Source organism: Kogia breviceps, chromosome 8 (assembly GCF_026419965.1).
Source record: "Kogia breviceps isolate mKogBre1 chromosome 8, mKogBre1 haplotype 1, whole genome shotgun sequence".
NCBI lineage: Eukaryota > Metazoa > Chordata > Mammalia > Artiodactyla > Physeteridae > Kogia > Kogia breviceps.
The window spans coordinates 103,216,527-103,232,104 of record NC_081317.1 but is presented as its reverse complement, the minus strand read 5'-3'; the positions used below and the strand labels follow the sequence as shown (position 1 = coordinate 103,232,104).

General features: G+C 38.3%; 1 protein-coding gene across 4 annotated transcripts in view; it reads right to left on the bottom strand.

The window, feature by feature from the left end:
• PPP3CC (protein phosphatase 3 catalytic subunit gamma) overlaps positions 1-15,235 on the bottom strand; it is a 90,766-nt gene extending 75,531 nt beyond the window's left edge. For 2 of the 4 annotated variants that reach the window (XM_067039861.1, XM_059072472.2), the window contains exon 1: positions 14,860-15,235. In XM_067039861.1, the coding sequence (XP_066895962.1) occupies positions 14,860-14,908 (49 nt within the window). In that variant the 5' untranslated portion in view covers positions 14,909-15,235. The remainder of the gene's footprint in view (positions 1-14,859) is intronic. The other 2 variants (XM_059072471.2, XM_067039862.1) reach the window with 2 other exon arrangements.
• Positions 15,236-15,578: the final 343 nt, after the last annotated feature.

Below are 15,578 nucleotides of genomic sequence, written 5' to 3'. Positions count from 1 at the left end.
ATGCTAAATTATTTATGTTGTGCTAAGTTGTCAAAAGTATCTAAAAAACGCTTTTCAATATAGGTTTCAGATTTCAACTTTCATAACTGGAGTCACAATAATACTAGTGACCATAATGTTTATTGGTTGTGTGCTAACTACATAACAGGCATTATGCTAAGGGCTCATCTAACCTAATAACACTCTATGAAGTATTACTATCCCCATTTGACAGATGTGGAAACCGAGGTTTAGGGAAGTTAGAAAGTTTCTCCAAAATCTCACAACTAGTAACTGGAGGAGCTGGAATTTGACCCCAGGTCAACTGATTCCAGAGACTAAGTTCTTTTGCTATAGTGCTTCACCAAATAATCTGCAATACTTTTTCTTAATACATAAATCAAAGTAAAATAAGACAGGTTAGAATGAAAATAATCTCTCTGAGAAGCCACTAAAATTTAAGTTCAAATGAGAACTACGTGGACATAACATAAGACAAATAACATTCATACACAAGATTTCAGCAAAAGCAAAAGAATTTTACAAAATCCAGGATTTTACACAATTCTACATTTTATGGAATTCATGGTTATACAATGTTACTAACTGAAAAATAAAACATTCAATACCTGGATAGATCTAAGTTCCTATATCTAGCCTTCCTAAAATCCTGGATAATAGTGATATTTGTTAAAATCTGAAGTTCTGAAATCTATAGCAAAGAACTGGAAGGGTTCTTTGAGGAAAGTTCAGAAATACTAGGGAGATAATTATATTCTAAGTTAAATAATTCAGTATTTATCTGGCATCTACTACATGCTCATACTGTGTAGGTAAGGTATAGCTTATATAATTTTTAACATATGGAATCTACCTTAAATAAATTTATGTTCTATTTAAGTAGACAAAATAATTCATATAAAACAAGATGTAGGGGTTCCCTAGTGGCGCAGTGACTGAGAGTCCGCCTGCCGATGCAGGGCACACGGGCTCGTGCCCCGGTCCGGGAGGATCCCACATGCCGCGGAGTGGCTGGGCCCCTGAGCCATGGACGCTGAGCCTGCGCGTCCGGAGCCTGTGCTCCGCAACGGGAGAGGCCACCACAGTGAGAGGCCCGCGTACCGAAAAAAAAAAAAAAAAACACCAAACAAACAAAAAAACAAGATGTAATATCAACACAGAACAGTTAAGCAATACACTGTACGGTACAGACTGTATGGAAGATTATAAAGGGGATTATCAGTAGATGGCTGCAGAAATCAAGGAAGGGCATCAGAAAGTTGAAACTTGAGCTGGGTCTTCTGGTAGTTACAAAGCCACTTTCTCATTTTTGGGTATTTGTTACAGAAGCACTCCACTCTTGGCATCAAAATAAAATAAATAGAAGGTATACTAAAAGGGAGAAAAGAGGAAATTCCAGACACATATGTAATATACTACATGTACACAAATTTTAATGAAATATTTCAAAAAATAATTTTACATAAGATGGTATAGAAAATAATACAAATAATACAAACACCCATGTACCTACCATGTAGATTTAAAATATTAAGTTTGTCATATCTGTTTCAAATATTTTTCAAGAACTAAAATGTTATAGATATAATTGAAGACAGCCTTCATCCTTTTCCTTCATCCCAGGGGTAATTAGTACCTTTAAGTACTTGTGTATCCTTCCTACATGTATATAATTTTTTGTTATAAATATATCTATACACAATATTAAAATTTTTACATATGTGGTATCATACTGTGTATCCTTTTTTAAAAATTAATTAATTAATTAATTATTTTTGGCTGTGTTGGGTTTTTGTTGCTGCACATGGGCTTTCTTTAGTTGCGGCAAGTGGGGGCTACTCTTCGTTACGGTGCATGGGCTTCTCATTGCGGTGGCTTCTCTTCCTGTAGAGCACGGGCTCTAGGCGAGCGGGCTCAGTAGTTGTGGCTCACGGGCTCTAGAGCACAGGCTCAGTAGTTGTGGCACATAGGCTTAGTTGCTCCGTGGCATGTGGGATCTTCCCGGACCAGGGCTCCAACCCATGTCACCAGCATTGGCAGGCAGATTCTTAACTCTGTGCCACCAGGGAAGTCCCTGTGTATCCTTTTGTAACTTGCATTTTTACATTCAACATTGCTTTCCAGATTTACATGGAATGAGGCCAAGGTACCCATGTTTTCTTCATGTTTTTTTTAAGCTCCACAGGTGATTCTTGTTGGTAACCAGAGTACAAAATCATCATTCTAAGTCTATATATATTTAGCCAAGAAAGTTTTCAGTGCTCCTAAATTGCTAACACATTTTAACCTAGTTTTTACCATGAGTCAGTTGCTGTTACATTACCTGTATTGCAATAAAAATTATTTTACAATGCTTCCAACTCAGAAGCAAAAACCCTATTCAAATCAGGTTTGAACATGATTCAAAACAATCACCAAACTATCAAAATGAGTTTCTGGGGCTTGCTCATTTTTGCTCACAGAGGTGAGAGGCCCACATCCCGCAAAAGAAAAAAAAAAAAGGGTTTCTGAAGGGGATGGGTGTGGCTACAAAGGGACAGTAACACAAGAGTCTTGTGGTGACGATACAGTTGAGTATCTTGATTGTGGTGGTAGTTATACACATGTGAAATTGCACAGAGCTACACACACACACACACAAACACACAAGTCCATGTATAACTGGTGAAACTTGAATAAGCTATTTGGATTGTGCCAACGTCAACTTCTTGATTTTGGTATAGTACTGTGGTAGTGTGGGATACTGACATTGTGGAACAGACCTAGGGGAGGATGTATAGGACTTTCCTGTACCTTTCTTTGCAATATCCTGTGAATCTATAATTATCAAAATAAAAATTTAATAAATTTTTAAAACTAAGTTCCTGAAGTACACTGAAGAAATGCTGCAGCCTTTCCATGGTCAAATTCAATTCAATTCAGTGTACTGCTTCAATATACATCCAATACATAAATGACACATATTTTCATACGCCTAACATCTGATGCAGAACTGCATTAAAGAGAAAGACCACATTGGTGATGACCACTTTAATCCTACAGTAAGTATAAAAGATAACCCTTAAAAGTTATTGGCCTATGAGCTGTTATTTTTAGATTACTGTGTGGTCTTATCCTCACGGGACACTAGGATTTACCTAAATAGCTATCTCTGTTCACTCCAAATAACCCTGCTTTCATTCCTATTTTAAGCCAGCAAGCCTGCCCTACTTTTACAGACTTATTTCCTAATCTACTCACCTGCATTTCCAATCATGAACCAGTTAAACACTGCTTAAGAGGTTATATTAGATATTATTAGTGAAAGTCATATGTACCTTTCAGGTCCTTCCATAACTGATCAGAACAAATAATTTTATTTCAATAATCTGAAATAGCTCTTTCAGATTATTCCCTCTGTTCTTTGACAGTCACAGAACTCACTAGTCTGACAGAAACAATAAGTTTATAGTGATCATATGTGGTCAATAAAACAATGCACAATAGTAAAAAACAACTAACTCGCTTTAATGAATAAATCCACCAATTACCATTATTACTCTGGCCATTCATTAAAACTATCTTATTTTATTTTTAAACTTCCACAAAGCCTTAGGTCACAAGAATAAAATGTGCCTAGGCATACACACAAAAAACCACAAATTAAGTCTTACCTCTTTAGGCCACTGATCAATCATTAAAGTTTAAACCTGAAAGGATTATCAATTTATAGAGTGAAGGAGCAAACATTTCTTACGAGATATAGTCTACGTTTTAGTCATCTGCTCTTCCCGGTGGTTATTAGTCATCGGAAGCTCCGGAGTTCTAATTTTCTGTCACATTTTTGGGAAGTTATCATACGCTATACTGAGTACTTTTCAAGACAGTATTTAAGCTTCTGAGTATAACCAGAAACATGCTGCTTGTAGTAGGAACTCATCAAATAGATCTGTTTCTGAATACATGATTTCCAAAATTCTATCTATACTATAGAAAAGGAAATTTTCACCATTTTTATTAAGGATTTTACGTTTAAGTCTTTTCAAAAGCTAAAGAGATTAAGGTTGGAAAATAGAAAATATGACACTGTTAAACTATCATTGCACATATGCCACTTAAAGTCAAACAGACCTGCTGTCAGATCTCACCAAGATTCAAGAAGAATTCATTTAATAAAGAACAGCTAACATTTATTAAGCACCCACTATGGGTACTATGCTAAGCACTCTACATAATACTGTACAATATGAAATACAATCTTTAAATTCTGAGGTAGGTACGGTTATCTCCCATTTTAAACTTGAAGCAAGGAAAACAAATGACGAAAGTAACACAACTAGTAATTAGCAGCGCCTGTGCTCTTTCCTACACCGTCTTCAATAAAATAAGCTTCTTATGCTTTCACTTAAACAATTACTAAACGCCTATGTGCTAGGCACTGTATTCAACATTAAGAACACACAGTTCTTGGACTTCCTTGGAGGTCCAGTGGTTAAGACTCCATGCTTCCAATGCAGGGAGCGTGGGTTTGATCCCTGGTCGGGGAACTAAGATCCCACACACCCTACAGTGCGGCCAGATAAATAAAATAAAATAAAAATATTTAAAGAAATTTGTAAAGCAATGAGACTGCTCATGGGAGCACATGGGAGGCAATATCTAATTCTTCTTCTGATGATGATAGCAGCTAACATGTACTGAGCACTTACTACGTGCCTGTCACTGCACTTTGTGGAGTTTATTTCACCCTTACAACTATCCTGCAAGCTAAGTTTTATTATCCCTCTCCCGCAAATAGGGAAACGGAGGTAAAACAAAGTTAAGTGATTTGTCCAAAGTCACACAGATACCAAAAGAGGCAGAATTTGAATCCAGGTTCACCTGACTTCAAAGCCCATGTTCCAAAACCATTACTCATACAACCTACTAGTAAAGGAGAAGAAGCTTCTCAGATGTCCTCTTGGCTAAATCTTGAAAGATAGATAGGAGCTAGTCAAGTTGGGGGACAAGATTCTTCAGAGAAGTAATACAAAAAGACCATTCACAGATACAACATGACATGGCATTCTAGGGAACCACAAGGAGTAGGAAAGTAGGTTTGGGAATGGGGGTGTGAAACGAGGAGGAACTAACACAAGGTTAGAGGTTTAGCATGAAGGAACTTCTACATCAACAAAGTTAGAGTTTATCCTACGGGCTGGAAACGTTCATGAAGGATTTCAAGCACAAGAATGATCGTTTACATTATCCAAAGATCATGATGGCAGCATGGAGATTAGATTCAATAGCCCCAGCAAGTGGCTACTGCAATAGTACAAGTAAGAAGTAAGAGAGGGAGATGAAGCAGAAGTTTATGCAGAAACCAGAAGTCCACAGAACTGATTCTGGTAGAACGGGATATGAAGTGAAAGCGATAGGAGAGTTTGGCCTGACTCCCAGGCTTGTCATGTGAGCCAGTGACTAAATGGGTAAGTGGTATGATTAACAGGGATGGGAAATATACTTAGGAAATCCTTTCCATCTTCTCTCCTTATTAGTGCTTTTTAATATTTATTTTATCCCCCTACCGCCTTACTCACTTGAATCTCTCCAAAAAACAAGAACAAGTCTGTCACCATATCTGTTTGGGTAATGTTTGCACTTTCCATAATCTTGGATTACATTTATAAGTCAACTAAGCCTCAGCTGTTTGTTTGTTTTTAACACACAGCCATCAAAATAATCTTGCTATCTCCTTAATGGGATCACTGTCAACTGATCACTGATAGATTTCAGCTATTCCTCTTCCTTCTCCTTTTCTTCATTTAACCTCTTCCCATTCTCTGACACTTCTAGTTTACCCACGCTCTCAAGTCCTTAGTCAAGTATACTTGCTTTCTCCATCCTTACTTCTGCATGTTCTTCGAAGACCCATCATGTAGCTGCAACAACCTCTTTTCCTACTAAGCAAGTTGCCTCCACGCCACATCAGCTATAATATACTTTAAAACTCATGTTCTTCTCTTTAGCTTGCCTTCACTAAGCCACCACTGAATCCTCAAATATGATAGTGCCTTTCCTGAGTCTAGTTATGTGAGGCATTTCTTAACTGTACTCTTTTTTCTCTCTACTTTATATTTTGAAAAACTGAAAACCTATCAAAAAGTGAAAGAATAGTAAAATGAATATTCATTTGCTCTTTACCCATATTCACCGTGGTAAACATTGTGCCACTTTTGCTTTCTCTCTTAACAAGTACATTTTTTTTCCCCTGAACCATCTGAAAACAAATTGCAGACTTCATGACATTTCAACCTAAATACTTCATCAGGTATTACCTAAGAATAAGAACATTCTCCTTTATAACCACAATACCATATCACACACCCAAGACATTTCCCATTGATATACTATATCTAATATATACTCCATATTCAACTTTCCCCAGTTGTCCCCAAAATGTCCTCTATGACTTTTTTCATTTTCCCAATCCAGGCTTGGCACTGTACTTGACTGTCATTTCTCTTTCATCTTCTCTCATCTAGAATAGTCCTCTTGCCTTTTAAATTTTTCATCACTTTGACATTTTTTAAAATAAAATTTAAAATGTAGCTCTGCAATGCCATTAGCCACATTTCAACTGATCAATAGCCACATTTGACTAGTGCCTAGTCTATTGGACAGTGTGGACTGTTGCCATTGTTTATTGGACAGCCACAGAATTCTACCATTAAAATTGATGTTTACTGTTATCACTTTGACACTTTTGAAGAGTTCAGACCATTTGTCTTATAGAAAGTCCCATAAACTGGATTTGTCTGATCATTTACTATAACTAGATACAGGTTAAACATTTTTAGCAAGGATTCCATTGGCAATTCTTGAATGAATTATTAAATTATCTCCTAGTGTTTACTTCATTCCAAATTTCACTCTCTTGGGCTAACATTGTCTAGACACTGCACAAAAACATCATGAATTCTTAGTATTCAATAAATCTAATAATGATCAAAGATACACATTTACTTGGCCAGCTAATATGGCATATTTTTCTGTCACCCAGTCTAGAGAGCCTAATTATCAAGTTATACCCTCTTCTAATAATAAACAAAGACTCAAGAAACTAAAAGATTTCATGATAAAAATAGTTTGCCAACAAAAGAAAACTGAATATAGGAAACTAAAAATTCTCTCTGCATACATCTGAATAATTAGGTAGACTATAAAGATAACTAAGTCAGATATCATATTAGGTTAGGTTGAAATTTTTAGACCTCAGTTTTGCAATTTCAAATGAAGCTAAAATTTAACATGAAAACTTTAAAACAGAGTGTTATATTCTATTAATGATTGCACCAAAGGATGAAAAGATTAAAAGACAGCTCTTTATTGCCATTAGTAGCAGCAAAGCTCTGAAATGACCACAAATATGAGAAGTACCTGAAGAAGTCTGTCTCTCATAGACGTATGTCTAAAAATTAGCTTTTCCCCAAAATGTCACTTTAATGGAAAAATACTCTATTATCAAAACTGCTTAGGACAAGTGTTTGTTTGTTTGTTTGTGTTTTGCAGTACGCTGGCCTCTCACTGCTGTGGCCTCTCCCGTTGCGGAGCACAGGCTCCGGACGTGCAGGCTCAGCAGCCATGGCTCACGGGCCCAGCCGCTCCGCGGCATGTGGGATCTTCCCGGACCGGGGCACGAACCCGTGTCCCCTGCATCGGCAGGCGGACTCCCAACCACTGCGCCACCAGGGAAGCCCAGGAAAAGTGTTTTAATTAATTCTTTTTTAAAAAAATGTTATTGAAGTATAGTTGATTTACAATGTTGTGTTTAATTTCTGCTGTACAGCAAAGTCACTCAGTTATACACATTCTTTTTCATATTCTTTTCCATTATAGTTTATCACAGGATATTGAATATAGTCCCCTGTGTTAACTAATTCTTTAATTCACTTTAAGTAATGAGTCCTTAGCACTTGTCTCTCCAATAATCCGATAGCTTTTTTTTTTTTAACTTTACAGTAAAATGTGATAATGTTACTTTATGGAAGAAAGCTTTATTACCAAATGTCTGATATACATAGGGCTTCAATCACAACCATTATCATACGGGTAAAAAAGAACACCTTATTCCTGCTTGGAAAAAAAAAAATTAAGTGTTTAAATTAAGATGTCCTTTTTGAGGTTTGAGACTTTCACTCAGAGGTGTGAATCTCAAATAGCATCAATTTCCAGTGTTTAAATATTGTAGTTTGTACAATGAGATATCATCTCATACCAGTCAGAATGGCCATCACTAAAAAATCTACAAACAATAAATGCTGGAGAGGGTGTGGAGAAAAGGGAACACTCTTGTACCTTTGGTGGGAATGTAAATTGATACAGCCACTATGGAGAACAGTATGGAGGTTCCTTAAAAAAATTAAAAATAGAACTACCATACGACCCAGCAATCCCACTACTGGGCATATACCCTGAGAAAACCATAATTCAAAAAGAGTCATGTACCACAATGTTCACTGCAGCCCTATTTACAATAGCCAGGACATGGAACCAACCTAAGTGTCCATCAACAGATGAATGGATAAACATGTGGCACATACATACAATGGACTATTACTCAGCCATAAAAAGAAATGAAATTGAGTTGTTTGTAGTGAGGTGGATGGACCTAGAGTCTGTCATACAGAGTGAAGTAAGTCAGAAAGAGAAAAATACCGTATGCTAACACATATATATGGAATCTAAAAAAAAAAAAAGGTCATGAAGAACCTAGGGGCAGGACGGGAATAAAGATGCAGACCTACTAGAGAATGGACTTGAGGACACGGGGAGAGGGAAGGGTAAGGTGGGACAAAGTGAGAGAGTGGCATGGACATATATATATACACCTCCAAATGTAAAATAGATAGCTAGTAGGAAGCAGTTGCATAGCACAAGGAGATCAGCTCGGTGCTTTGTGACCACCTAGAGGGGTAGGATAGGGAGGGTGGGAGGGAGGGAGATACAAGAGGGAAGAGATACAGGGATATATGTATATGTATAGCTGATTCACTTTCTTATAAAGCAGAAACTAACACATCATTGTAAAGCAATTATACTCCAATAAAGATGTAAAAAAAAAGTATACACCAAAAAAAATTTAAAAATAAATATTATAGTTTGGCAGTTGTTAATTACAATGGTAAACTAAGTATAACTTAAATAATGTTGACAAATTCAACAGATGTGTGCTATATGACTTGTTCATATCGAATACTTATACTTGAATATGTTTCTTCTGGGTTGGCACTGTATCAAATGACTGAAAATACAAAGGAACAAAATATGAATACAAGCACTTTCAAATCATTTTCATGCTGACTGAAACCAATATGAAAGAATTTAGGTAAAATTACAATATTTATGTTAAAATAATATGAGATATTTGTATAATAAAAGGTTTAATATATGTCATCCACTTTCCTTTTAATTTAAAATATACCAGTAGATGGAAATACAGCTGACCCTTGAATAAAGAGGGGGTTAGAGGTGCTAACATTCCACACAATAGAAAATCCAAGTACATCTTACAATCAGCCCTCTGTGTAAACACGGGTGGTTCCCCCATACCCAAAGTTCCTCCCTATCCATGGTTCCACATCCTCAGATTCAACCATCCTTGGATCATGTAGTACTGTAGTATTTACTATTGAAAAAAAATCCACGTATAAGTGGGCCCACAGTTCAAACCTGTATTGTTCAAGGGTCAACTGTATTGAAAAGTCTTAATGAAAGTATAATAATGAAAAGTATTAAGAGTAGTCGTTTCTGGAAGGAAGGAATATGAAGCCTTTGTTTTCTTCCCTTTTGCCTTTCAAATTTTGTAATTAGCAGGGTTAAGCTTACATTTAAAAGAAAAAAAAATATTTTTCATCCTTGGTAAATCCATTCTCATAATATGAAAAACGGAAAGAGGGGACAGAGGGGAAATAAATGAGGTATAGGTACCAGAGACTGAAACGGGCTTCAGGATATACTTTGGAAATAGCCATTTCTGTCTATACTACTCTTCCTAAATTTTTTTAAGAAAGCTATAGCCACACTATTCCCAGTGCCAGGATATCAAAGAACCAGCAGCCTTCAATGTGTGCTACAAATGGCAGTACATTCTACATTTGAATTCCAAGAGAATGGGAGAACTCTATCAGCATCCTCCTGAAAAGAAGTCTGGAGCTTCCCTAGTGGTTGCAGTGGTTTAGAATCCCCCTGCCAATTCAGGGAACACGGGTTCGAGCCCTGGTCCGGGAAGTTCCGCATGCCGCAGGGCAACTAAGCCCGCGAGCCACAACTACCAAGGCTGTGCTCTAGAGCCTGCGAGGCACAACTACTGAGCCCACGTGCCTAGAGCCCGTGCTCCGCAACAAGAGAAGCCACCGCAATGAGATGCCCGCGCACCGCAACAGAGTAGCCCCCACTCACCACAACTAGAGAAAGCCCACGCACAGCAACAAAGACCCAACACAGCCAAAAATAAATAAAATAAATTTATTTTAAAAATAAATAAAAATAAAGTGCACATACATTTGTAAGTTGAGAAGGTGTACTGAATTGCTTTCTTGAAAAACTCCACTAAGTGGCAGAATACCTATTGAATTTTTTTTTTTAAGCTATTGAATATTGGTTGCTGTATTTTATTGTTTGTCATTAAAACTTATCTGTCCATATTCTAGAAAATATTTATATTTTAATAAAGAAGATAGATCGCAGTCAGATGTTTCTATTCTTGAAAGAAAACAGAAAGGTAATATAAATCATAACAATGTCAAGAATATAAACAAAGAGTAAGAGGAGTGTGAACATTGTTGTTTCATATATAGACAACTAAGCACAGACTGTGGGCATCCTTCTCACTCTTGGGAAGCTAAATTGAGAGTACCATTTCTTTCTTTTTCTTTACCTCTTTTTTGAGAACTTCCAGTTGTACAGTGTTTAACATATGGGGATCAAATGTATCAATACTTTAAGATATTCTAAATATGGATAATTTCTAACCTAGGAAAACATGTAGTTGAAGTAAGTGAAAAGAAAAGTTCAGGACAATTTTTTTCTTGTAATCCTTCATTTGGCATTTGACTTATTAATTGAAAGTTGTATTTAAATACTTATTAAAAGTATGTGATTTATAATATATAGAAAATAGCCAGAAGAAAAAATAGAAAATTACTATATTTTATCTTGTTCTACCACTCTTTGTCTAGTAGTATGTGTACATGTATGTTCTAATGTATCATAATTTTTCATTTTCATTTAAAAATCTAATGTCCCCAATTCTATTCAGTTTTAAACTATAACAACTTTAACTTCATATTTTGTAAAGGGCTAAAAGTATGATTTAAACTACAGATAGATATTATATTTTAATCCTAAATGAAAGATAATATAAATAGTAAGCAAAGATCTGATTTGAATAAAGATTTTTAAATAGTAAAAATAAATAAATAAATAAAGTGTACAATTCAATGATTTAAAAAAAAAAAAAAAGAAGTCTGACTTCTGTTAAAACCCATTCGGCCACAAAGAGCAAACTCAGACAATGGATTCTCTATATTTGTTGTGTAATGCCTAGTGAAATTTCCTTGTTGCTTCTGAAAAGATTCAGCCTACAGGAATAAACTTTTTATAAAAATCACTGTCAAAGAAAAAAAATTCCTTCAAACAGGAAAAGAAACTTGGAAACCAGAAAAAAAAAAATCAAGCTGCAAGATTTTCAAAATGCAATTATTTGGGTTTCTCGTTTTCTGCTCCAGATGTGAGTAGTGTTGCCCCCAGTGTATATGGACTGTTCTGGAGGCTCACACAAATTTTAATTTTTTAAAACAAAGAAGAAGCAAATGAGCACCAACTGGGAGTACATTACAGATGGCTCTCCATAAACATTTAATGAATGAGTGAAATCATAAGAATGTTTATATTTTTAAACACAAAATAAATACCTTCAACTGCTAGAGAAGAAACCAGCTGCCAGGGAAGTACTAGACAGACTGTATTATTGGTTTGTACGCTGTTATCCATGGGATTCCACCCAGATATCCTTTATATTGTACAAGAGGTATTTTCCTGACTGGGCACAGTTTCCTAACATAATTTCATATGCTTTCTGATTCTGATATTTTTTTAATGTTAATGATTTCTCCATTATCCATTTATGAAGTGGCTGATCTATGCTCACACTATTATCATTTTTCATAATACTACCTTGTCTTAAGCTTTTCACATAAGCTTTTCACATCCGTTATGTCATTTGCGTGGCTGAGATGCTTGACAAAGAAGGTATTATTAACCCTATTTTGCAGATGAGATTATTAAATCAAAAAAAGAGAGTTTAAGTAAAATGGCAAGGTTAAAAAAAAAAGGCAAGGTCACAAGTAAGCCCGAGAAGTAGTAGTAAAACCTCCAATCTAGTCCCTCATTTTAGGAAGGTTGCTATTTAAAAGACACAAAATACAAATCATTACCCACCCACCCACTCTTCTCCAAGATTTGCTCAAGCAAAACAATTAAGTAGAATTTAAAGTTAACAGGAAATGACAAAACCAAGAATAACTGGGGTGTGGTCTCACCTCTGAAAAAGATTTCCAGCTGTGAATAAATGCAAACAACTCTGGCCAGAAAAGATAATATTAGATGAGGATTTAGAACCCAGTACAGTACAACCGGACCTTAGCTATATATACAGTGACACCTTACTTTCTTAGAATAAACCTCAATATTTCAAACTCAGGAAAACCCAGAAAAAAAGTAACGTAAGTCACCAGGAAGCCAAAATTGCTGTGTTCAAGTTCTTACACTAAAATTTTTATATACGAGACAAATCCACACATTCTAAGGGCTTTTAATCATTTATGTTTCATTTTTAAGGGTAATCTTATAATAACACGCAGTAATTTATAAAATTTCACCAAAAACCAAATTTGAATCATATAGACTATGAGGGTATTCACTTAACTGTGGGCATGCCTAGCAATAAGCCAGCACCTGCATTTTAGCTACATTTTGTTTTACTTTACTTCTGTATTTAAGGGTCTGAAAGGGTCATCTAAAAATTTCCTTGCTATCTTACGGCACGTTATGGTCGAAATTACATACTACAATGGCGATCAGAATTTGAGATTCATGAAGGTCTGAGGACTACCACTAAGCTTCACTCAGATCCTATTTATTCTGACTTGACACACTATTCTGGTTTATCTGGTTTCCCTGCCTACTTCAGCTTAGAAGTGGCAGATTAGAAGGGCATATTTTGACAGATAGAGAACAGTACTGCAGCAGATACACTAAGAACAGACAAAAGCACTAAACTGGTATAGCAGTGAGGAGTCATTTTAGCACAGGAGGAAACTGCCAACACCCTTATACAGCAGAATGCACCGGCCATATTAACTGCATAGGACAGAAATTAACGTACATAATGATGACCTTGATTTATCAAAAAAGATTATGTTTAGTAGATTCTGAATCTTAAGAGAGGGTTATATACTCTTCATGGGTTATATACTATAAAGACTGACATTAAAATGGTCAAAAGAATTTAGCAGTTAAAGGGCTGTCAGTTCTATGAACAATTCTCTTAAATCCCTAATGATACCACACAAATGCTGAGTAGAAAAATCTCAAAAACCTCATTACATTTAGTAAATATTATATAGTGTAGATAATTAACATTTATGATCAACACTTATGATGATGACTTTTTTTGGGGGGGGAAACTACATTACACACTAAAATTACATATTGCAGACAATCAACATTTATGATGCTTAATTATTTAGGGGGGGGAACCTAAGTTTCACACTAAAATTCTCTCCCTTCATTGAACATTCAATAATTTTTCTCCACTTAAAATAAAAGTTCTTGTCACCAATCCTGGTTTCCTTTCTCCTTCTACTTACCAGAATGAAAAAATAAAAGTATTTTAAGAGTTTCAGAGGTCACTAACACACCTGGTCTCGGTATATTCCCTTCTTACAAAATAGTGCTTTCAAATCGAGCATTAAAACTCAGAGAGAAGAGTTGTACTTGTCTTATGTCTGAACGAAAGAGGCACATAAATTAGTGGTTATGTTTCAACCACTATTCTTAGTTTAAGGGCAGAAACAACTACAATGTAAAACCCTGTACGTATTAGTAAGGAACACTTTAGTTTATTTTGGACATCTGAAACAGAGAACATCATTCTCCAAGTCTCTATGGCCAAAAGGAAAATAAAACAACAAAAATCATGTCAAGAGATCTGTAGATCCCTTTCAAATATCACAATATGAACTTATTTGCATTTATTTCACTATATTGTTTCTTTTACTAACAGCAGTGACTTGTGATGATCTGAAGAAAGTGGGCTAAAAGGTACGTGGTACCTATCCATCCTTAAAAAAAGGGTGGGGAAGAGGCAAGAAAGATCTGATCCTACAGAAGAGGAGAAGCAGAAAGATCTGATTTGAAAGGGTCTACTCAACTCCCTACCCACATCACCCTAGATGGCTTCCCCCAAGTAAGAGCCTAGAAAAGAGGAATCGCTTCTTTTTAAAAATACGTGGATCCAGACTCTTTGGGGGTGGTGGGAGAAGAAATCGCCACCCTGCCTGGAAATCCGACACTACGGGAGATAAATAAGCAATCTCCAGCTAGCTACTGGTCCAGGTGCAACAGAAAACGCCCGGCGCCCCCGTTGGGGAGCCCCGGTGGGGATTCCGGCCTCCCGTCTCCCACACCCCCTCCAGGTCCTCCTCCGGGATGGGCGCCACCAGGGACCCCGCCGCCCTCCCGCCTCCTGTCCTCGGCTCCCTCCCTCCGGCCCCGAGCCTTCGCCCGGCCGAGGGCCGTTTCCTGCTGGTCGACTGGAAGGCCCGGCCCGCTTGGCACCTTTGATGACGCGTTCGGTGGTGGAGAAGTGGAGGTTCCTCCCGGACATGGTCCCCTCGGCCTCCTCCCGGTCCAGGAGACCGCCAGACGTACGCCTCCGCCTTCGCCTCCAGCGGTCTCGGATCCCCGGGGCCGGTCAGTCAGCCGTGCCCCGGCCCGGCTCCTCAGGGCGGCCCAGGCACCAGAAGGAGGCGGCCGCGGAGCCCGGCCTCGAACCCCACGGACAGGATGCGGGCCCACCCGCCGCTCCCTCCTGACGCTCGGAGTCGCGAGGGCCCGCGACCGCAGCTGAGGGAGGCAACCCCAGCGGCCGCGGCTGCGCGCGGCCCGGCCCCGCGTGCGCGCGTGCGCGTTCCCGCTCGACGCCCTCCCACCTTCCCGGCGGCCCGTGCGCAGCCGCCGCCGCCGCCGCGCCGAGGCCCAGCGCGCGGCCCCGCGGCCTCAGCCGGCTCGGCCGCCTGCCTTCCCACTCCCAGGCAGTCGGCGACCCCGGCTTTACGCTTCGCGAGGAGGCTCTCGGCCCGCGCGGCCGCCCTCCGCGCACGCGCGCTTCCTTCCGCTTCAGCTTCCGACAGACGTTTTCCCTTCTCTGCCTGCCCCTCCAGCAGCTGACTCTTTCTCGGCTGCCTGCGCCGTCCGGGCCTGGAGCACCTAACAGCGGCCCCTCGGTCGTGCACCAAAAGCCCCAGTGGAGCAGCGGCCATTTTGTGACCCGGCCC